Source organism: Drosophila takahashii, chromosome 3L, assembly GCF_030179915.1.
Source record: "Drosophila takahashii strain IR98-3 E-12201 chromosome 3L, DtakHiC1v2, whole genome shotgun sequence".
Classification (NCBI taxonomy): domain Eukaryota; kingdom Metazoa; phylum Arthropoda; class Insecta; order Diptera; family Drosophilidae; genus Drosophila; species Drosophila takahashii.
This window is the reverse complement of record NC_091680.1, coordinates 20900925-20924081: the sequence shown is the minus strand read 5'-3', so window position 1 is coordinate 20924081 and position 23157 is coordinate 20900925. Positions and strand designations below refer to the sequence as shown.

The following is a 23157-nucleotide window of genomic DNA, read 5'->3' as shown; positions in this document are numbered from 1 at the left end:
AATCTGGAATGTCAACATGAAAAAAAATTTACATGACTGACAGTTTTATGTTTAACAATATTATTTTAACAAAAGTTTACTTCGTTATTCACATTTCTTCTTAATGGTACAATATTATTTAAGCGTGTGCCTTTTGTTATTGAATAACCGTAAACCATTAGGTAAATATTTTAACGATACAAATATAATTCAAGCAATTATGTGATTGTCTCTAAAAAAAAGTTAATAAAAAGTTAATAAAAACGTCAAATCTACATATACAAATGCTGCAATAAACACGATTTTTTATGTGCTTTGATGTCGATGGCATAGAGAACTATACAAAAATATTACAACTTTAATTGAAATGAAAAAAATAAAAAACAAGAAAATAAGAAAACAAGTGGAACACAAATATATGCATATATGAATGGCGTATATTTAAACAATTTGATCAATTAAAAGCAATTTTGCCCAGAAAAAGGCAGCAAATCCTCGAACAGAATATAAAAAGCATTTCTCTGGCTGAAAAATGCAATGAAAAAGGATATATTAAAACAAAACGCTTTTCGACATATTTTTTGGGGCCATACACTGGTTCGCCCACACAAATTGCCCACCAATGGCCGTCGAATGAGTTGGTAACTAAGGTGTGGCTATCAGGGGGTTATGGCCATATAGCCTCTACCCTTGCCGATTGAATGAAATTTCACGCTGAAAATCACATTGTTTACCAGCGAAACAATTGCGAGACGATGGGGATGCAAAAAAAACGACATCTCGCACACAAAATGCGAAAAAAATAAAGTGGAAAATCGGATGGCGAAGGCAAAAGCAACATGAAAATAACTGACATTTGTTGCTGCTGCTCGTTTTCGCTGTTGCATGTTGATTTTCCCTCCTGATGCAGCCGCTGTTGTTGTTGTCGCCGCTTTTCCGGCTTTTGTTGTTGTGTTTTTCCCTTCCTTTTGTTTTGGCACGCGTTTGGTACATGGAAACATTCGTTGTCGCTGATTGCAGACACGCATAAAGAGCTTAAAGCCCCAAGCGAGCGGTTAAATTTTTCCTCTAGTCGACTTGGAATTGCCCTTGTTTTGTGAAGAAAGGTCTTTTTTGCTTTCATGGGCTGAACATAATTTTTGTAATTCACAATAATAAGTGTATCGACTTTCTTAATTTTCAATTTCTCATAAATTACGTAAACTAGATATTTTTTAGAAATTCTTGATGCTTGAGTGATATAAAAACTATTTAATTTTTAAAGCTGCTTATAAATGCAATTTTTAACATTTCTTTTTTTAAAGACTATTTCACATTCTTTCAGCACTGATTATAGAGATTCGCATGGATTCATGTTCTCCAAGAATTTAAAGAAAATTTTTAAATGTTCGTGTTCATACTTTAAAAGATTTTACTAATATAATAATAATAAAAAAAAAGGCTTTAATAACTGGTTAACTAACCTTCTATATGCTAATTCAAAATAAATAAAATTTTCTAATTTAGAAAATCCCCGTAGAAATGCTAGCACTTAAGTGACCAAGGATGATTAATACCTATAAAGTCGTCATAATAATATTTCCTTTCGGCTACCCGCGGAAATCAGATATTTTTTAAAACCTGAAATAAACTTGAATAATGAACCTGCTCGCATGACGGAAAATCTCGGTTAGTTAACTGAACTACTCGGACCACAAAAAAGCTTAACGGACAGAGGGGCCAATGCAGTTGGCAGCTTCCGTTTTCGATTACGGCCCCCATTCCCCCAATCTGTCCAACAGATGCACCGGCCATCGGACAACGACCATTGACCACGTGGTCGGCCACAGGAGCGTCGGTATTTAATGGTATCATTGCGGACAATGCCGGAACTCACTGCCGAATCGATTGGATTCTGTGTGTGTGTGCCGCAAATTTATGATTTCCTTTCGATTGTTTTCAATGCATTTATTGGGTGCTCAAAATGGACAGCAGGCGGTGACGATTTTGTTGACCTCGTAGCACTGTCCATCGGCAGTACAGATCAGTTGGGTGCGGGAACTGCTGCTTCTGCCAAATCCTGCTCTGTTCCAGCTGTGGTAGATATCCGTGGCACTGATTCCATAACCATCCATCAGCCAGTTCTGCAGATCCGCCGGAAAGGACTCATACACCGGCACACTCTGAAATCAAAGACAGCAAGATTATTATTAGAGATTTCCGTTGACGACTGCAAGTAGGAAAAAAATGTTGATTGTGTATTGGATAAAGCCATAAAGAAGTACACATTGAAGCAAACTTATCATCTTAAAATGGTGAGAAATATTTAAAATATTTAATCTTGTTAATATTCTTTTATAAATCATCAAAATTACTGCATATAAATTTGATAAGAAAAAGGTTTTTAATTTTACAAAAAAGTTTCAACTAATAACAAAATATTATAGTCAATAAAAACTATATCAATGTTACTACTTTTAAGTGTCTTCTATTAAGAAAACCTTTTACCAACAAATAAATTGATAATATTTTTCACTGTTATCCTATCTCCTACTTTATGACCCTGCTGGTCATGACATTGTTAAGGAATCAGCCCGACAGTCCGTTTTGTTCTTGTTCCTTCTCTTCCTTGCGAAAGCGCACGGAAATTAATTTCCGGTGCAACGCTGCGTATGAGCGATGCGATGCGATATATACTGGCAATTACAAGTGCAAAATGAAATTAATAAGGGAGTGACGTCCAAAAGGGGGATGTGCAAACAGGGGCGAGTTAGCAAAGGTACAACGAACAAGCGGCGATAAAAATGTGCAAGTTTGTCAACTAATTAAAAAGGGAAGCAGCTACCTGGATGAGTTGCAGTTTGGAGAACAGGGAAATTGTCGGCAGAGGGACATTGGCAACTTAATTGAAAACTGCAGTAAACAGCGCCAAAGCAGTTTAGCCATGTTATATATTTTATGGCGACAGGGGGCCGCTGGAAGAGTTTGACTTTCTGATTTATACGAATATAAAAAAAAGAAAATAACACGTGACATGTTAAAAAATATTGGTTTAAAAAATATTTTAAGTAACTATCTAGTAACTAAAATGAATAACTAGAAAATAGCATTTACTAAGGTGTTTATAGTAAACTTAATTATATTAAATTTGGGTTTGTCATAAGGAACACACAAAAGAATCACGCCGGGATTAAATTGATATGCGCATGCATAAATAATATCATATTGCTCTTTCGGAGACTCTCTGACTATTGAGAGATGCCGCATATCAAGTTAAAATTGACCACATAATATCAAATTGATCACAGTTTCATATCCAGTTTTATTTTGGTGTACAGAAAATAAATATATTTGACAGTAATTCATTTAAAAAGTTCCGCTTTCAGAATTTAAAACTTTTCTTAATCCTATAATAAAACCTTTACACCTTAAACTTTGGTAACGAACCCCTTTGAATGGACTCAGTTGACTGGGGGCTGGTGGCGCAAAATCGGGGCGTGGCTCACCGGCCGAGAGTGTTGCATTTCCGTTAACGTCAGAGTTAAAGCGAAAGGTAAACTAAAGTTCCGTTTGCGAACTCAGGACGAAAGGCAGAGTTGCCGCAGGAGCGGCAGTCTATTAAATGCTAGCCAGCTAGCCGAAATCTGGGAGCGTGCTTATTAAATTTCGAGCAGAAAATGGAATTTCACACTGCAGCAAGAAGGAACCGAACGAAATACAAACAGGTGACCAGTGGCCGGCTAATTAAATTTACCAATTAGACAGAGAAACACTTGAGACACCAAAGACCGAGCCGGTCCAAAAACACAGACTGAAAACGGAGAGTCCTTGGGGCAGCTCCAGACAAAGTTGAGTGTTGCTTTTGATTAAGTTAATTTGACTGGCTGCAAGGCCCAGTAAGCATTTGCCGAATCAACATCAAAGTTAATTAAAAACACATAAAACCCATAAACATAAGTGCCGAGTTATCAGCATGCGAGGGGGCGTGGCAGCGTCATTAAGTCACCATGTCGACTTAATTACGAAAACTGTCACCGAATTCGTGCTGAGAGTCGTTGAAAAATGTCGCTGTGAAAAATGCTAGATAATTATTGCCACAATTTATCTCGACTCAACGCGAGGAGACCAAAAATGAAAAAAAACTGAATCTAAAATAACATAATTATTTATGACGAAGGAGGAGGCGACATGCGAAAGAGGAAGCAATAAAATGTAGGAAAAGTGATAAATATGCGGCAGTTTTTCTCCACCCCATGCGTAATCACAGAATCCTTGAAGGATCTTTTGGGGAGAAAAAAGCGGAAGTCTTTTGTTGCTTTTTTGGCCGGGTTTAAAGCAAGCGCATAAATAAGCAGCAAATTATTGAACGTAAAAGTTGCCCAATCAGCAGTTGGGGCAAAGGTCCTAAAAGCTAGAAAGCACTGTGAAAAACAACACTTCCTTAGTTTACAGAAATAAAATAACTGGAAAATTCTTTAAAAAAAATGCTTGCAAAGTTTAACCAAAATAAATTGTTTTGAATATTTCTCTTTAAGTTACAAAAAATGTTTTTGGTTCGGATTTTAATCCTAAAAAATCTTAAAATTTCAAAAATTGTATCTAAAATAATTATTTATATTAATAATGTCGTATCCCCATTAATTATGATTTTGTTTGAGATACTAAGCCCAAGACAAAATATAAAACTACATAGAAACAAATATTCTTTAAACCTACAAATCTTTTTAAGACAAGATTTTTTCAGTGCCCAAGTATATGGCCTTGCCTTTAGGCATACCAAACAAAACACTTTTCAATTAAGCAACTTGTCAGACCGGAGGCCACTGCCAAGGCGGCTGCTCTGTTGGCTCACGCCCACCGCCCACGGCTTCCCAAAAGGCGAAAAGGTTTAACACCGACAAAAACATACACACACCCACCAAGGAGGACACACAAACACATACACTCTCCTGCAGACACAGATGCGCAAGGGAAGTCGCCTAAAGGAATATGGAAAACAAATTGATGGAGGTAACTTCCGAGAATTTAAAGCCTAAGGATACCCTTTAGGGTAAAAATATACAAAAGCTAGGAAAAACAGAAGATTGACAAGTAACGTCCAAATCAGCTTAATATTTAAAATACATAACAAATAAATATGTTCAAGTAATAAGTCCAATATATAGTCAATTTGCTATGCTGTAAATTTCTAAAAAAGATACATAAAATAAAGAAATTGATCTTTTTCTCTACTCTTTTACTCGTAAAAAAAACGAGATTTTAATAAAATTATTTATTTATTCGTCCAAATAAGTTACTTTTTATCTTCGTATTTTTATTTGTAGTCCTAACTTTTAATGAATAATAATTTTATTCTATACGTGTTAATGACAACAGTTAAACATTTATAACCAATTTATGTACATTGAATATTCTAAATATAATGCGAAATTACTCACTTAAAAATCACCTTTTTACCTCTTTACACATCCATCATTTCTATTTCTATTTGAATTTCTATCGGCCACCGAAACTCAATCCTTAACACCCCTTAAAAATCAATTAATCTCCGATATGGAGGCCCGCTGGCTGTTACGAAACCAGTCCCCAACCCTAGCAGAACCGATCAGGATGCCTGCAGGGTATGGTCCTTAAAAACGTGGAAAGGACGAAAAGAAATGCCTGGCATACTTTTCGGCGCAAGCATATTTACGTTGCATGTATTGCTAACGAGCTGAAGAATTATGACTCCATTAGGTGAGCAGGGAGGGGGACTTTGGGGGTTCTTCGGATGCTTAGAGAGTCCCCCGCATAGTTAGCCTTAAAGTTCCCGGCCATTTGCTCGTTGTTTTTTTCCTAAGAGAACCTCGACTAAGGAAGTGACGCCATTTTGTGCAGATTACGCTTTGATAAACTCACTGGAAATGGTAAGGATAGGTGGCTGGAGAGCTGGCAGGGGACTCGGAGGGAGGAAGGTGCCAAGTGAAGGCCCAGGGCCTCCGACAAACAGCTGAGCCAGACATCGGCGTAATGACAACGTCAACAAGACACCAAGAGATTGAATTTACAGAACAAACAATTTTCATTTGCAGTTGAATTAAGCAAAGTAATCCCCAGTGGACATTTTCCTTGTGTTTTTTTCTTGTCTTCGAAGCTAACGGAGGGCGATGGTTGCACTCAGATTGGATGGTGGGCTTCCAACAGCCTAATGAACAGCGGTTTTGGCTCCACAAAAAGTATCCAAGTGAATCCTGGCTTGGCCAAAAATAATGAAGTCTCTTTCGGTTTCGTAAATTCATTGAACCTAAAGCTTTCGGTGTTAGATGTATGAATAGAATGGAGAATACAAAAGAGTTTCCTATAAGGTTTAGGATAACATTTAAAGGACACACTTTTATTGTGATCAGTTAAAAATATTAAATAATATTAGCAGGGTCTAGAATACTACTAAAGAGTTGAATCTCAAAACTCAATATTTTTTAACAAATCGAAAATAAATAAGAACGTAAGCTACACAATTTTTAAATGCGATGAAAAATGAAATAGCTCTCTTAGTAAAGTTGACGATTCAGTTTCAAAATCTTTAATCATGTGGTTGTTTTCTTACCAATTTCATAATATTTAAATACCAAGCAACCGAGCAAGACGCTTATCAGTACAACTAAATAAAACCTAAACAAACTCCCCTGCTCTGCAGCTTCCCACCATATATCTTCCACTATCAGTGTCGTTTGTTTTGCATAAAATTTGCATTTATTTGTGCGAGACAATCTGCGAAATTGAAAGCAGATGTCTCAAAGCGAGCCAACCAGCCAGAACAGAAGCCACACCAGTAGCAACATTGCAAAATGCAATACTGAAAAATTTGGAGATGGGGTAACAAAAATCGACAACGCCCAACACCAAGTTCCCTGGGGGCGGAAAAGCAGATATTTAAATTTTTGACCAAAAACCCTCGAAAACTATGCTGGGGACGAGAATAGACCGTTGCTAGCCAGTACATAGATATTGTGGCCATCCTTTCCAAGAGATACCATCTCTTTATGCAAGTGCTAATGAGAAACTTTCGATGCATGCCTTAATCCTGGCTTTTTTCGGCCTTAGCTGCAATCTCGGCCACTGAAATTGGTTTTGCTTTGAGGCAATTTCAGACAAGTTGATGATGTGATTATTACGGGAAAATGTGAATTTTCAATCAAACTGCTGCAATAGAGGTCCAACGAAATATCGTTCTAGCCATGGAAGGTTTTCCGGAAAATCAACAAGGATTTTAATTCTGGACGTTCTAAATTAAAAACGGGTTTCACAGCTTTGAAAGCTATTTCAATGCGTTATTACAAAGTAACCAATTGAAAAGCGAATGTTATATACTAAAATCTAGAACGGCAACAAGTCGTTTTCGCTTTATTATTCACAAAAGATTATTTATTTTAAAATTATCAGTTATCTTTTTGCATTTGCCTATTAAAAACTAATATTGGCAACCATTTTTATTTCAAAATAAAACGTTTTTAAACGTACACTCATAGAAATTTTTACCTAAATACTAGAAAAGTCGCCCTAAAACCAAGGTCGCCCTAAAACTACGAAAAATTTTCTTATTATACGGGTGGCTAGCCCTAAATATACGAAAAATCGCCATGGAAAATATTTTTTAGGGTTAGTTTTTCCAAAACGCCAAATTTGCCCTGTTTTTTAGGGCGAATTTTTATGAGTCGACTCCAAAAGTAATTCCTTCTTTTTAGGGCGAAATCGCCCTAAAACGCAGAACAAAATAGCCAAAAATATGTTCTGAAATTGCCCTAAAAACAAGGAAGAGTCAAACGAAATTCTAAGACGCAATTAATGGATACACATGTAATATGTGTGTATGTGTGTGTGGTTGGCAGGTCAAAACAAGTGAATGTGTGTGTATATTAGGGCGGACCTTTTTCTATGAATTTTGATGCTGAGCGCATTTGACTTTAGAAAAGTCCACCCTTTTTCTTCTTCTTCGCTACTTTTCGTCCGTTGCAGTGGCAAGGGGGGTAGAAAGAGTTGCGTTGTCTAGACTTTGTCATAATTTTTCGGGCGCTTGGCAGTAAAAGACGTGTTTGTATGAAACCTTTTGTTTGTGAAAAAGTGAAAAATGTAAACGCTATTAAAGGACTTGGGAGGCGATTCTTTCTCAGTTTACATACATATATAATTGTGCAATTTGGATATTAACAACTAATTGAATTTACATATCTGTAACAGAGGAAAATGCAGCTGAAACTTAAAAAGATTTGACTGGAAGCAGCGGTCCAGATGTAGAGTTTTGGAAGTGTGGCAGAACAAAGTAAGAACATTAATAAGAGCCCTTCAGTACCAGATGTCACTTTTCCCTCAGTAATCACCAAAGGAAAACCCGAGGACAGGTCGTCTGTACTCGAGGACGAACCGAGGACGCCACATAGAGAAAATTGTATGGGAGTTCCGCTTTTTCCTTCAGTACAATTCAAATGAAATTTTTTCGAAGTCCCCGGGGATTTACCAAGGGCCTTATACGAAATTGTCGTTTGAGATGTCACCAACCGGTGACATGTCCCTTAGGATTTCACGAGGGACATTCAGAATTTGTCCAATGGGTTGTCACTTAGGAAAATCCATCATCGTGTCACCTTGTGTCATAGGTGATTTCATGGATGACTTTTTAAAAATGTCATCAGCAATTTCATGTACAAAAAAATTCTTTCCTTGCATTAAATAAAATAAGAAACATACAAATTTATTTGTAATTTTTATTGGCTCTTTCATTTTATAAATTGTATTTTGTGTTCAATTGTTTTACTTACATTTTCGTACAATTAATTATAAATAATACCCCTTGTTTTTTTTTGTTTTTGATTTTTATGTAAGATTGCCGTCCTCATGAATTTGTCCGCGAGAATATTTGACGAAGGATCCTGAAAAAATTAAAGACAGACATATGTTTTAAAAATATGTTTTACTTGTATATTTTTATATTTACCTTTTTAAATCAAGTAGAGACCGCAGCGAGATCCTAAGCATTTTTAGCGCTGGCCACGGGAAATGTGTGTATGTATGTACATTAGGGTGGACTTATTTTGTATGAAATTTCTAAAGCCATGCTCTCACCCCTTCATATATGACTTTTTTGTATCCTTAATCCATAAAAGAAAGAAAAAGTAAAAAAAAATAGTTTTTTTTATTTTAAGTCCACCCTAATGTACATATTGCAAGAATTTTTCTACCCAGAAACAATAGCAAACCGGACATAAACCTACCGGTTATTTTAATTAATATCAACTGCATATATGTAAATGAATTAAAATGCCACTTACCTAACTTTTAATACAATTGGTAAACACTTGTACAATTTTTTAAATCGCCAATTACAAATTGTCTACGCACAAATTTAAGCACGTTGTTCTCTTCGATTGACAGTCAAAAAATACAGCCAGTCATGATTTTGCTTTCCCGTTTTCTTTTGATTCATCATCGCTTTTGCCGCGTGCCAATGCTTCTATGTATACCCTTTCTATTGAGTAAAAGCACAAATAATTTTTGTGGAGATACAACTTTTAATATTTTATTATTTAAAAAATATTATGGACCAATTGAAAAATGAAATGGCATACACATTTCGCTGCGTCACACAAATTTTACCGGCCAAATTTTGGTTGCTAACTGAACATAACTGTAAGGCGAAAAAGAGAATGACGGACCGGCCGAAATTTGTCACTGCTAGCGTCGAGTGCAGGCAAATTATAAGACAAGGAAAGAGAGCGCAATATATAAATATCAGCCTCTCTTTCTTTCAGGTACACGCTGCGCCGACTGCTCTGCTGACGTCGACAGCGGCCGAGCGTTTGGCCTAAGGAATTGTCCCCGACATGGCACTATGGGGCATTTGACCACTTTTGTTGGCCGAAATTAATAACTCGGTCATTTCAAAAGATATTGACTTGAAACTTTACCAGTCGCCATTTCTTATCCCCCCGCATATTATATATGATAATCATCCGGATCGGAAAACTATATCATATAGCTGCCATAGAAACGAACAAATTAACTTTGCTGTTTTTGGAGATAAATGCACATAACTTTAGAAATAGCAATTATGTAAGTTTTTAAAACAATATTAACAGTTTTGTACAAATCGGACGACTATATCCTAAAGTTCTCAAAAAAAAGGGGCAAAGGAAAGAATTTACTTAACATTTGTACGACTTTTTGTTCAAGTTGTAGCGGAACTTTCGTTTTAAAGCCGCTAAAGTCCACTTAAGTTAGTCAATTACAAAGCTAAGTATTTCTACTATATTTTGATAATAATTTAAAGTCACGAAAGTCCTTTCTTCCTTTGCCACCAGTGCAAACGATAGGAGTTTGTGAAATTTGAGGTTATGGTCTAAAAAATTAAATTACAGAAAAAGTGGCAATAAGTGGCGATTCTGACCATATACATTTTAACAACAATTAAATAATCTACAAATCCCAATAGGTTCCAGAAGTGGACTCCGCTGGACTCACTTTGTTGCTCCATTTGAAAATTAGTTTTCTTACAAAAATGTACTTGTTAGACCACTCCCTTTAACACTCATTTGTAAGAAAAAACCGTCTCATTTTTGTCGTCGAACCACACAAATCCTTAGTAAATAGCATAATCCTTTAAATCCAATCCAAAAAGTTTACTTAGATTGCTTAAAAACTCAAATTTAAAGCACTTTAAAACTGCAAGCAAAAAGTCGAAATTCAACAGCTCGATAATTGCATATCGAACAGCTGATTTAACAGCGCCTACCTTAACAGAGGCGACCTCTATCGGATTTCTGTAAACGTAACATTGTTAAATGGTCTTTTGTTAACACATCCTCAAACAACATTTTTTGTTTTAACGACTTTTAAAAAATGGATTTTGGCCAACCAAAGTGGTCAAATGCCCCATAGTGCATGGGACGCCAGAACTGAAGGGAGTATACATATATGTATGTGTATATGTAAATAATGCTTGAGGTAAAAAGATGATGCATAACCCCAAATTTCTATTGCGTCATTTCGTCAGTAACTTAAATTTGCTTTTGTTGCTTCTTTTTTTCCAGAAGTAGCAGCAAACGCAATCGCAGGCTAAAATTCTGAAAATTCTGACTGTTAGTAGTGCATTTTTATATTAATTTCTAACAATTTTTTTTCTTGTTTTAGATTGAGAACGTCTTTGAGATCCAGCTTCCGCAAACCACTTTTCGCACTTTTTAAAAGCGAAAGTAAGGGAATAAAACTGCTCAAATCTTTGGAAAGCCACGCTGAAGGTATGTGCTTTTTCTCTTTTTCTTTTCTCATTCAATAAATAGACTGTTTTTATTTAATAGAGATACAATCAACTTTAATTTGGCTTGCGATCCATTCAGTGTTGGTGCGACAGCACTGACAAAAAAGGACGGCGGGAGCAAGAACGCGAAGCACACCATTGCGGACCCGCGAAGCCGTTTCTTGGTTTGGAAGGCTACTGTTGGGGAACTGCAAACACATCTAAAGGCATTGACGGAAAATTGCTAATCCGGAAAGCCGAAACTGCAACCATTCAGCAACGTGGGAACAAGCCCTTTTTGACCTTGGTGAATTTCCAGTTTAACTATCAGAGGTTTTTTTATAGAATGCGAACCTAATTCAAAAGTATTGATGTGTGCTTCAAAATATTTTTTGTTTTAAACCACGACATTTATCCAAAAAATGTTTTATGAAATTCATTTAGAGTCTGATAAGAAAGGTAAAGCTTTATCCGAACTCTTGAAGGATTATAAAACCTTAAAACTGTAACTATTTTAAAGAAACAATCTGTTCATTCCAAAAAAAAATATTATTTCTATGCATTCAATTAGAAGTAAAATTTGATAATTAGTACTTATTGTAATAAACCTTAAAAAAACCTAAAGACCAAAAAATACATTAAGCCAAAACATTATTTTTAAGATCGATGTAATTCTTTTAGCAATAAGAATAAGTAGAAAAGTATGTAAATGTATATAATTAGAAATTGTGTAAATAACAACAAACAAAAATATAAAAAAAAAACAAAAAAAATATAATGAAATCGTATTTTTATTTATGAAAAATGGCCGTGAAATTTTGGGGAGCATTTTGCATGTTTTAGGGCAATTCGCCTATAAATCCAGAGAAAACGCCCTAGATTTATGAAAATCTGCCTTTAGTTTTAGGATATTTTTCCTTATTTCTAGGACAATTCGCCCTAAAATCCAGAAAAGCACCCTAGATTTATAAAAAACTGCCTTTAGTTTAAAGGTATTTTTTCCGATTTCCAGGGCAATTCGCCTATAAGTCCAGAAAAATCGCCCTGGATTTAAAGGAAACTGCCTTTAGTTTAAGGGTCTCATTTCTTATTTTTATGGCAATTACCTGTGAAAATAGAAAAATCGCCCTAGATCTACGAAAAATCGCCCTAAATGTATGACAAATTCACCCGTATTTTTAGGGCAATTTGCCCTAATTTTGTTGCCTAGTCGCCATTGACCCCCGTTTTAGGGCGATTTTCCTTGTTTTTAGGGCGATTTTACCGGAAAATTTCTATGAGTGTAGTCCTTGTTTGGGTATAACCCTGTTAAAATAATTATTGTTCTCCTAGTTTGAGAATATTACAATTTATTTATTTTTTAGGAAATTTAAATCATCTAAGATTTATCAAATAAATACTAGTAGATTAAAAAATTATTAAGTTTTTGCAAAATATCCCACAGCCCTGATCAATCACCTTATCTTGACGTTTTAAAAACCAAAAGCCATTAGTAGCCATACAAATCATTTACAAATTGAATTTTCACTGCCCGTCAAGATGTATAATCTTGAGCAATTACTTGGAGTGGGTGCAATCCCAAACGGGATCCCAAATGATAAACTTGGTTCGGGGCTTAATCGGTTATTGCCCTTCGGTTCGATGGCAGTTAAAGGCACTGATAAATCTTTAGCTGCCGCCTGATTGTTTTCAATCCAGGAAAGCGACGTGGCGTGCCTGCTGGCTGTAAATGAAATCCGGCGGCACTGGAGCGTGACCACCATGCGGTCACGTGCCTGGAGATGCTCCTCCAAAATTCTACACAACTCCTCCCGCTCCACCAAAATGCAGACAGGCTCTGACAGATATCCGGAGCCACGTTAAAAAAAAAAACACCATCCAAAAAGTTAAGCAGCAACAACAGCGTGATTTATGTTGGCAGGAGTTATCTGGCTTACCGATTTCGGGACCAAGGCTAAGAGCCTGCTCACCTGAAACTCATTGGCCATGGCGGCCAGCCAGTTGGGATCCGGGTTCGCCAGCAGGAACTGCTCCTGGTTCTCCACCACATCGACCACCTCCACTTCCTGCAGCGTCGGCGATTCCAGGCCGGCGGCTGAATTTATGGCCAAGGCTAATTGGTACAGCAAAAAACTCGTGCGTCCTGCAATCACAAAAAAACACTGTGAAATGGTACTCAAAAAAAATAAATACAAAAAATAAGAAATACATTAAGATCTAAATATTATATTTAAAAATAATCCAGTCAACTTAGAAATCTCCCAACGAATAATTTTCAAAACTTAGTCCAAAATAGGTTAAGTACATTTTTCACAACAAATTTTATATTTACTTTATTGTGACCATAAATTTCAGGAATCGATTTCTTGTTACAATGCCAACTGTTTTTTACATAAATGATTAATTTTATTAAAATGGTTTTAGTGATCAAAAATTAAAATTCTTAATCCATAGTCAAAACTTTTAATATTAAACCACACGTAAGTGCTAAATATATTAGTTTTACTATTTATTTATCCTTATTAAATACTTTAAATATATAAAATCCCCAGTTTTCTTTACAGTGTCAGTCTGGCTAAGCAAGAAATTTAATTTTAAAACACTCCACATTGCCCTGCCTCTAACCGAAAAACCCCAAAGTACTCGAGTATCTGAAGCCTCCTCGAGTGCTGTTTTGTTCTCAGATTGTGCGCTAAGCATTTTGTTTGAGTTCAACTAGTTACTTACTGTCAGTTAAGTGCAATCGCCACAGAAAACAGGAAAATGGCAAAGGAAATGGGAAGAGTGGCCGGGGGAAATGCGATCCACTCTGCAGGTGATTGGCAAATGCGCACATGAATCTTTGATAAGCGCCTCGAATTGCAGTCATTAGACAATTTCTGGGGCTCGAATGGCATTATGTCGATGGCAGCTGGCAATCAATTGAACATTTACGAGAACAGTTCTTCTGTCCAATCATCGTGCCAAGCGAACAAAATCAAATTGTTTAGCAATCACCTGGGAGAAGGAAGGAAAAGGCCGATGATTGACAAAAGTGCTTAAAAGGGGTCCTTTTTTTATTGAGGTAATCCCATTCAGCTTTGAATGACTCACTAATTTCCGTTTCAATGGGTTAGTACAAATAATGCAGCTTTAGAAAATAATTCAAGAGGAAAAAAGAATTAGATTTATGATGTAGGACCTTTGCTTTAAGATTTCATATTCGTAACTTCAAACTAACTTTGGAATTAATAAATTAAAATCCGCAAATACCATCAATTATTCCAAGAGATCGCCTTTATAAACTTATCATTTCATTTTGTCCTTGGGATTAATTTTAAAATCGTTTTCCACCTTCGTTCGCTTTGCGTTTGCAAACTTATTTAATTAACTTGTGTACGAATTATGCGCCTGTCACTCGAAACTAATTTCCAACTGCAGTTCAGAATCGCTTTGGCCAAGAACTTTTCGTTTCGTTTCGTTTTTTCCGCAGCTTTGAGCTGTCGCTAAGTGCTGCTGCCATTTCCCCCAGAATTGCGCGTTACGCATACGCCGCGTTGACGTTAATCATACGCCATGTTTAACGCACCGCAAAAAACTTCGCTGCTGCATCTCGGCAATAAATCACACATTTTAAAGTTGAAAGTTGGCCGAAAAGCAGAGGGGAATAAAAAAAAGTAAAACAGCGGGCGGAAAACAAATGCGACAACTGACCCAAAATGTCAGATGGCCTAATGGAAAACGGCGAAAGAGAAAAGGCCAAAACAAAGCGGGGGCAACGATTTTCCTTCTTTTTTTATAAAAGCGAAAGTCGCCGATGATGCAGTGGCTGCTGTTGAGTTAGTGTCAGTCGGTTGTTCTCGCCTGTTCGCGGCCTGTTTGTTTTCGCCGTGTGTTTATGTGGGCCAAGTTGAACTGCAGCATCATCACGTGACCACTAGAAATTTGCATTTTAATGGCTTCCCCGGCATTTGGCACTACTTATCCTCAATTGTGCGGAGTGGCAGCGGGAAAAGGAAGAGGTCGAGCAGACGGTGTCAAGGAGGAGCACGGCCAGTGGATGGCAACAATATGTGTTAAGTGTTGTCGGCGCTTAATGATGCCAAGAATAAACTTGGCACAACACACGCTCGGGCAGTAAAAAAACTAAAAAAGTACACGGTCATAAATCCCCAGAGCAACTTAACACCACTTAAAAATCAGTGAATATTAAAATAAACGTCATATTTTTGGCTACCTTCAAAAAGACAGATGCATGACCAGCAAAATCCATTCAATCACTTTAATATTACAAAACTTATTTTTAATAATAAATAAAAAAATGTTGTGTTGTACTTTTCTTTAAAAAAACCTTGTTTCATTTTTAATTGAGTACTTTAAATTTTTTTAATGCACCCAAAAAAAAGTAGTCATCAATATGCCCCTATTTAGGTGTCAATGTGACACTATTGAGTGGAAAAAATCTTTGATCCGAACGTCATTAAATTGACCCTATTCTGGTGTCACTTTAATACTTTCGAAAATATTAATTTGACCCTTTTTGGTGTCAAAGAGCCACTAGCCGGTGTCATTTTCTTAGTATTAAATAAAATTTGACATTTGCTTGAAAGCTCCTGTAACCATTCTGCCATGGCAAAAATTAATATGGGCATGGCTCAGGGGCCAAGGCGCTAGGTTCTGATATTATTTTGTGCTCGGGGGAACGAGGTTCGAATCCCGCTCGCAACACCATTATTTATTTTTTTTTTTTATCAGTAATCTAACACAACTTAACATTTTTGTTCTTAAAATTATATATTTGCATTTTAAAAACTTTTTACCTACTCTGATTTATCTGGGTTTCGAACCGGGGACCTCTCGCATCAGAAGCAGACGCCTTACCAACTGGGCCATCGAACCATTTTGCGCGCGAGCGAACTCTTGACAAGTATAAACGAAATCGATACTAGAGTAAAACATCGCCGAACTTCGAACTTCGAAAATCAAAAATGATAATTATTGGGATCGATGTGAACCTAGTTTTATCAAAATGACACTATTTAGTATCAAATACGATTTTTCTGAAAACGCGGTGTACTTTTGACACTCATTTGGGAGCAAATTGACCCCAAAAATTTGATCCTAGGGGCAGTGTCATTTTAACCCACAGTTATCAAATTGACACTCAGGATTTTTTTTTTGGGTGTGGTATTATATTCATAGGCTTTTGATATACAGTATTAATGGTACCGTACTATAAAATGAAAGGCTTGTGTAAAATATGCGCAGTGTGACCATGCCACAAAAAGTAAGTCCAAAACAGATATTAAGAGATTATTTACCATTACCATTATTTATTTAAAAATAGAAATAGTAAGTAACTTTCATGATATTTCTCAGCGTGTATGCCTGTGTATCCGAGTTGACAACAAGAGACGAGCAACAACAGCAGCAGCAACAACAAGAAGCAACGCATCGGTAAACAAACAAACGACGGCAGCGACAACGCGTGACAAATGACACCAGCGACATCAAATTCCGCTTGCAACGCTTGCTGCAACGGAAACGTTTCAGGCGGTAAGGATTCGCTGGGGGCGCAATGATGGTGCGGCAAGGAATATAGGATGCGGGCTAGAAGTGGGGGTTATGTGAGGTCTAAAGGGAACTGGAACAGGCAACAAGCGGATATAGCGATTGTCGACTAGCAGCAGCGGAAAAAACAAGAAGAAAATGGTGGAATGACGAGAAAGTGTAGAAGAAGAAGTGGTATAATAGTGTCTCACAAAACGCTCAGCAAGTGATAAAGCTACAGAACTAACTGGCTAAAAGACACAACAAATAAGAACCAATTTAAGTGAGTGAAATAAAATTGGTTATATCCAGACCTCTGGAGTTTTAAAATCACTTAAAAATCTGTATAAAAGTATGCAATAAATATACAATTTTAACTCAAAATATACCGTAGCATACTTTTGGGCACCTTTTAAAATGTTACAGGTTAGAGTTTCCAATAGTTTAATAAATATAGCTAACTTCGATTTGTGTATTTATATTTGAGAAGTGTAGTTTTATAAATATTTAATTTCCTACTTAGCCAGAGTCCACATTTCGGTGGCATTCATGCTCGGTTGAGTGCCTACGTTGCGCTGCAGCTGCTCTTGACTGTTTTGCCGCCTCCAAAACCCTTCTTAACCCTTCTGGTTGCCCCTTTTCCGCTTCCCGTTGCTTAGTTCTCAGCTTCTTGAAGAGTCGTGGTGAGCTTAGAGCCAGTGACACTTGAGTTATTTTCGGGCTCTCGGCGGAATAGGAATGGGAATTGGAAAAGGCGCAGATTGCGAACTGGCGCAACTAAGTGATGGTGGAAAACGAAATACCAATTAAGAATGCGTTGACATTCCCACTCGGCAGACTCCCCAACCCTGAAGTCCCACTCCACCTGACACTCCAGCGGAGACCACAGTGCGTATGCGTGATAAACAAAGCTAATTGGAAAACTAAGAGTGGAATGGAGTCACAAAGAGAGCACAGTGTTGCCAAGATCAAAAGTATAATTATATATATAATAATTATATATATATATATAATATAAATTATTCTCTGAAGGTAAGATCAATTTGAAGTATCTACTTTCAAAGAAGCGTTTCATCGTTTCAGAAGTATTTAATTTATAAATATTAAATCTTGGGATGCCCCAGAAACTGATGGATTTTTGAAATCACCTTTAAATGTTAAAATAAGCGTTCTTTATTCACTGCATGTTTTTGGAGAAATATTTTGATATTTAAAAGCGATTTAAAAGCGATTTTAAAAACGGATCTGTTTTATATTTATATTTAAAATTATTTATAGCATGCTCAAAACAAAAAATGAAACGTTTTGTTAATTTGAAAAATAAACAAACTTCCTAAGTTTTTTAACTAACCAATTTATTCTGACCAAATATTTTCTCCTCAAAATAAATATTTATTGTCTTCAATCATTATAGAATTTAACTTTAAATTATCAATTAATATTAAAATAAGTATGGTTGTAAAGTGGGAGAAAAAAAATATTCCTTAAATAACCTTTACATGTTTTAATGCCGCTTAAAAAATATTAAATTTAAATTATGTATGTTATAGTCAAGTGGGCAACACTGATGACTAACGACGACTCTTACCTGAAGCGGGCACAGCAGCCAGGACTCTCTGGCCCGGCGATAGTCCTAGAACATCCATCCTTGATTCACCTCCTGCTGCTTCTCTCAGTTCTGCCGGTAATGAAGCAAACACCGATGCCAGCAGGCCCAAGAATATATATAGCTGCAGTCGCGGCTGAGAACTCCTTCCGATTTCTGCCATCCTGGGCTGCAACGAAGGATTAGAAAATTGTGCTTTCAACTCAGGCGGCATCAAGTTATTAATACAATGAAGGGGCTTCTTGGAGAGACCATTGTGCGAAGGAGCACGATCCCGGTCGGAGGGAAATGCAATTGTCTGGCGCATAAACTACAAAACAAAAGGATCGAGTGGGCCAACAGTTTCCATGACTTGGTCTTTGGCTGGCTGGCCTTTATTCCGTCAATTTATTTCAAAGACAAGTCAAAGATGGATTTCAACGTTTTCTGGTTACTCTCATTTAGCCAAAAATTAAATTAAAATGTAAAAACATTTTCTTTAAAATATTTAACACGACTAAAGAAATTAATTACAAAAAAAATTGTTTGCATGCGGGTAATTTATTAGTAAGTTCAATAACTTTTCGAAACCGGTAATTATAATCAATTTTATTTACTTTTTTAAACTTATTAGCACTTTGTGTAAACGTCATAATCAGTAATTAGTTGTAAGGTTAAATTTTCAAATTCATATAACCTGGTAATGATACTTTACTTTAAATTATTTAAATTATCCATGCAAAAAAAATATTTTGATTTAAGATATGGCTATGCAATTTAAATTTAAAAAGCAAATTGCTAAGATCACTCCAATCTGCTATATCTGACCCCGCATGCCAATTTTTCCAAGACGAGACTGACAGCCAGCATAGATTGCATGCCATGGAGTACACGTTGTTCTTGTTATTGCCGGGCTTATTAACGCTCCAGCGAGTCAAACTCTTCGCCTATGTATCCCGCTCCATTTCCCCCGCCAAACAGACAGACAAGCACAATGGAAAAATGGGGAAAATCCTTTGGCCTCGGCCATCAGAAGCGGCATCGCATCGACAGCCATTGTTGGGCGCCATCAATTGAGCAATTTGAATGGCGGCGGCTAAAGATTTATGAGCCGCACAAGTATTTGGATCAAGAGTTAAAGACTCCTTTCATAGAAAGAAACTTCTTTGAAATTAAATGCTCAGTGAAAAAAAACGAATTAATTTTATGGAATATATATTTTTTTAAAACATAAGATCAGGACAGCCCATGAATAAAAATTTCTTCAAATAATTTATAATTATTTTTTGAAAAAAGGGTTTTAAATTAAAATTTTTTTAATTAAAATCGAAGTTAGTATTCTTGGAGTGCAGACAACTCTCCAAGTATTTGGCAACAATTAAGCCGCTTAAAGTGCATTACTACCATTCACTTTTGCTCTCTTCTCGCCCAATGCGCCATTTAATGAGTGTGGAGGGAAAACGGAATGAAAAGGAGCGACTGTGAAAAGGATGTGTGGCAGGGAAAACGAGCGTAAATGCACAGACAAAACAAGTAAAACATTTCGAAAGGAAAACCTCTCTTGTTGCATTCGTTCACTTCCTCTTTTCGAACCCACACTCGATTGTCTATCTGCAACTGCTGTTTTGTCTTTGTGTCTCGCAAAAACAAACAGAGTAGACAAGGAAAAAAGGCTACTTTTCAGAGGAACCAGGAGCATCAACAAACAGGAAAAGATAATGAGCAAAAATAGGTGGACAAAGCTCGAGAGGAACAAAGTGCAATTGCTTGGATCCTGTCAATTAATTTCGCAAGCTAGCAGTTTTACAGAAAATGTTCACATTCAAATATGATTGATTTGAAGGAACAGACGAATTTAAATTAAACAAAATTATAAATGATTGGCAAATTAAATAGGAAGACATTTTCAAATTAACGAATTAGTATACATTTCGAATTTACTAAAACCGATTTTTTCTAGGCTCACAAAATAGGAACTTTGATATTTTTAAATATAAAATAAATTTATTTTATAAGATTCAAACAATTCAAAATGTTTTTTCGCTTTTTAACCTGTTTATTCAAGGCTACGTTGTATAAAAAAGCCGATTTGGTTATGAACTTTTTTAATAGATATGACGAGGTTAATAATCAAGATCTACATATTCACAATTAATAGAAATTTCGTTGAACAAAATTCTTCTTTTTCTTATCCACACCAAATTAAAAAAAAATAAAATTCATAGAAAATTACATATTTATTATTTACGTTTATATAAATGAACTAAAATGTTAATAAAAAGAAAAAAGATTTTTATTTAGATTTAATTTCCAATCAGTCACCTGACAACACCACTTAAAGTCTTAGGAAATCCCAAGCTCTAAAAATCGAAAATAAATCCAATGAAAGCTCACCAATCAGCACAAAAAATAAATACAAATAAATACACACAAAAAACCCACTCGACTTTGCATTATTTAAAGTACGTAAATAAATAGAAAAGGTAAATAAGACCAATAAATTCTTGCCCATTTAAATTGAATGCTAAATATTTTTGGCAATTAAATTGCCATTCGACAGAAACAATTGTATTTTACTCCCTTGTCAGTTGCAGATTTCCCTGTTTCCAATTTCGTCCATTAGTATTTGTTTGCCGGCTATCTTTGGAATAAAATTTAATTTCACAGCTGGCTATCTTTTTATTACACATTCAGCTCAGGATATACACTCTATACATATATATGTACCGTTAAACGCTGTTCCAATCGGTCGTTGGTTTTAATTGTTACCGCTGCCGAAAAATGCAAACGTTCGACTGAAACACCCAAAATTCAAAACGTAGAAGTGACGCGAGCTGAAAAAAGTAACGTCGATTGAAGTGTAAGAAATCAATACCTTGAATATTGCCATATAATGTCAAGTGCCTCTCCATGCGGGGGCGATGAAGTGATATTAGATGATAACAAAAAAGCGAATTGCTGATAATTTCGACTGTGCCGCAGGGTTCAAAGGTCGGGAAAGTGAAACGAAGAGCTGGCGTAGTTGAAAATTAATATGCGTTAAATGTGGAGAGCTGTTTGTCTAATTAAACAGTATCACTCTTCGCGATTGCGATTCCGATTGTTCAGAAAGCGAAAATTAAACTGATAATGATTGCTGAAGAGCAGGGCAAATAAAGTTTTCGTGAAATAGCCATTAACAAATTGAAAGCGTGTAATTGGAGAGCTCTGTATAATTTTATGATATACATTTAATTTAATTGACGTTCATTTGAAGTAAGTCTATTGCTTTTCGAAAAATAAATTAAAAATAATTATAATAGATAAAACTTTATTTAAAAAATCCAAAAATCAGATTAGCACGAATTGAAAAAATTGTATAAATAGTTAAGAAACAAATAATGAAAAAAATGTATTTATAAAAATTTATTTATAATTTATATAGTTTATTTGTTTGCAAACTGAAAAGAATGCAAGCAAAATAAAAAAATTATTTATATTCAGATTATAATTCACAGCTTTTTAAAGACCCTTTTCATCGAGATTAATTCTACTTAAGTGCCCCAGTTCATTTAAAGAGCTTACTCACTATTTATTGTCATGCAACTTGCTGAAGAAAAATATTTTCATAAGAAGTCCAACGAAAAAATCGGCTTAGGCCCGCCCACTTGCGCCCACTAATTCATTTCAATAATTGAGCACCTTTTCGTGGCTGTTTTTCATGGTGGAAATATGCTGGTAAGGGGGCTCTATTAGTTTTGACATTCATTTGACAGTTTGATGAATGAATTAAGCACACAAAGGGCGCAAATATTTATGAAAGAAATTGGAATAAATGCAGGAAAAGCGATGAAGAAAGAGTCATAATAGAGAAGTTTAAGGAACAAGGAAACAGGCAAAGAAAGGGGCAAATATTCTGAAAGGAATTGGGTAAAAAGGGGCCAAATATTCAGAGAGATTTCTATCGCTTGCACACAATTTACCTAGCACTCTTTTTTTTCAACTTCTTGTCCTTCCTCTCTGCCCTCTTTTTTATTTCCCCATTTCCTTGTCGGCCCTTAAATGTCTTCGTAACCCCGAGGCCGCCAATTTGCCTCCAATTCCTGCTTCAAGTGTCTGCGAAAAGCGAAAATTTTCGCCATTCGCGGGAAAGAGAGAAAGAACTAGGCAGATTCGTATCGTGGAAAACAATTTTAAATGGCGCACACAAAATGCCGGAAACCAGACACAAAATGTTAACGGAAAGGGAAACAGACGTTTACACACACACACAGACACAGGCAGCCGCACGCACACATGCACACGAAGGCCATTTGTGTGTTAGTTGATGCAATTTAAACGCTGAAAATGGGAATCCAAATCTAAATTTTGAATGATTTATTTTAGCTTCTGATGGGCATATGAAATTGCTTGGGTTTCATCTGATTGCTCCTTAATTTTTACACATTAAATGTTGTAGTTCATCCAAAAAAAAAATGTTTCCATCCTAAATAGAATGCTTCTAAATAGAATGCTAAAAAACATGTATGTTTTTTATGACTTATTTTAAATTTTACAACATTTAGGAATAGATAATTATAATCAAACCAAAATAACTGTTTTACAGGTATAATAAATCCAATAAAATTTCCTCATAAAAACGCCTTAAAACAACATTTTTTTAACCCATTTTGTATCCTTCAACAGTTTGTGGATTGGTTTCATTTGGGCTGATCATATTTTATATGTGGACCTGGCGTTTTTACCTTCAAGACGAAGAAAAAGCAGTGCACTACCTTATGGAGGAATATAAAATTTTGCATAATTAATATACACACAAAAAGAGCGCGTCGCCATA

At 35.9% G+C, this 23157-nt stretch overlaps 1 protein-coding gene and 1 long non-coding RNA gene across 2 annotated transcripts; both read right to left on the bottom strand.

The window, feature by feature from the left end:
* Positions 1-1911: 1911 nt before the first annotated feature.
* On the bottom strand, positions 1912-21459 carry LOC108061665 (uncharacterized). Its single transcript, XM_017147941.3, has 5 exons — positions 21246-21459; positions 21069-21175; positions 18345-18531; positions 13198-13370; positions 1912-2141 (listed from the first exon to the last, which is right to left on the bottom strand). Exons 3-5 carry the CDS (start codon positions 18523-18525, stop codon positions 1938-1940), a joined length of 558 nt encoding a protein of 185 aa, XP_017003430.2. The 5' UTR covers positions 18526-18531; positions 21069-21175; positions 21246-21459; the 3' UTR covers positions 1912-1937.
* On the bottom strand, positions 8772-9804 carry LOC138913122 (uncharacterized). Its single transcript, XR_011418732.1, has 3 exons — positions 9264-9804; positions 8930-9083; positions 8772-8864 (listed from the first exon to the last, which is right to left on the bottom strand). It is a non-coding gene; the product is annotated as an uncharacterized lncRNA (long non-coding RNA).
* Positions 21460-23157: the final 1698 nt, after the last annotated feature.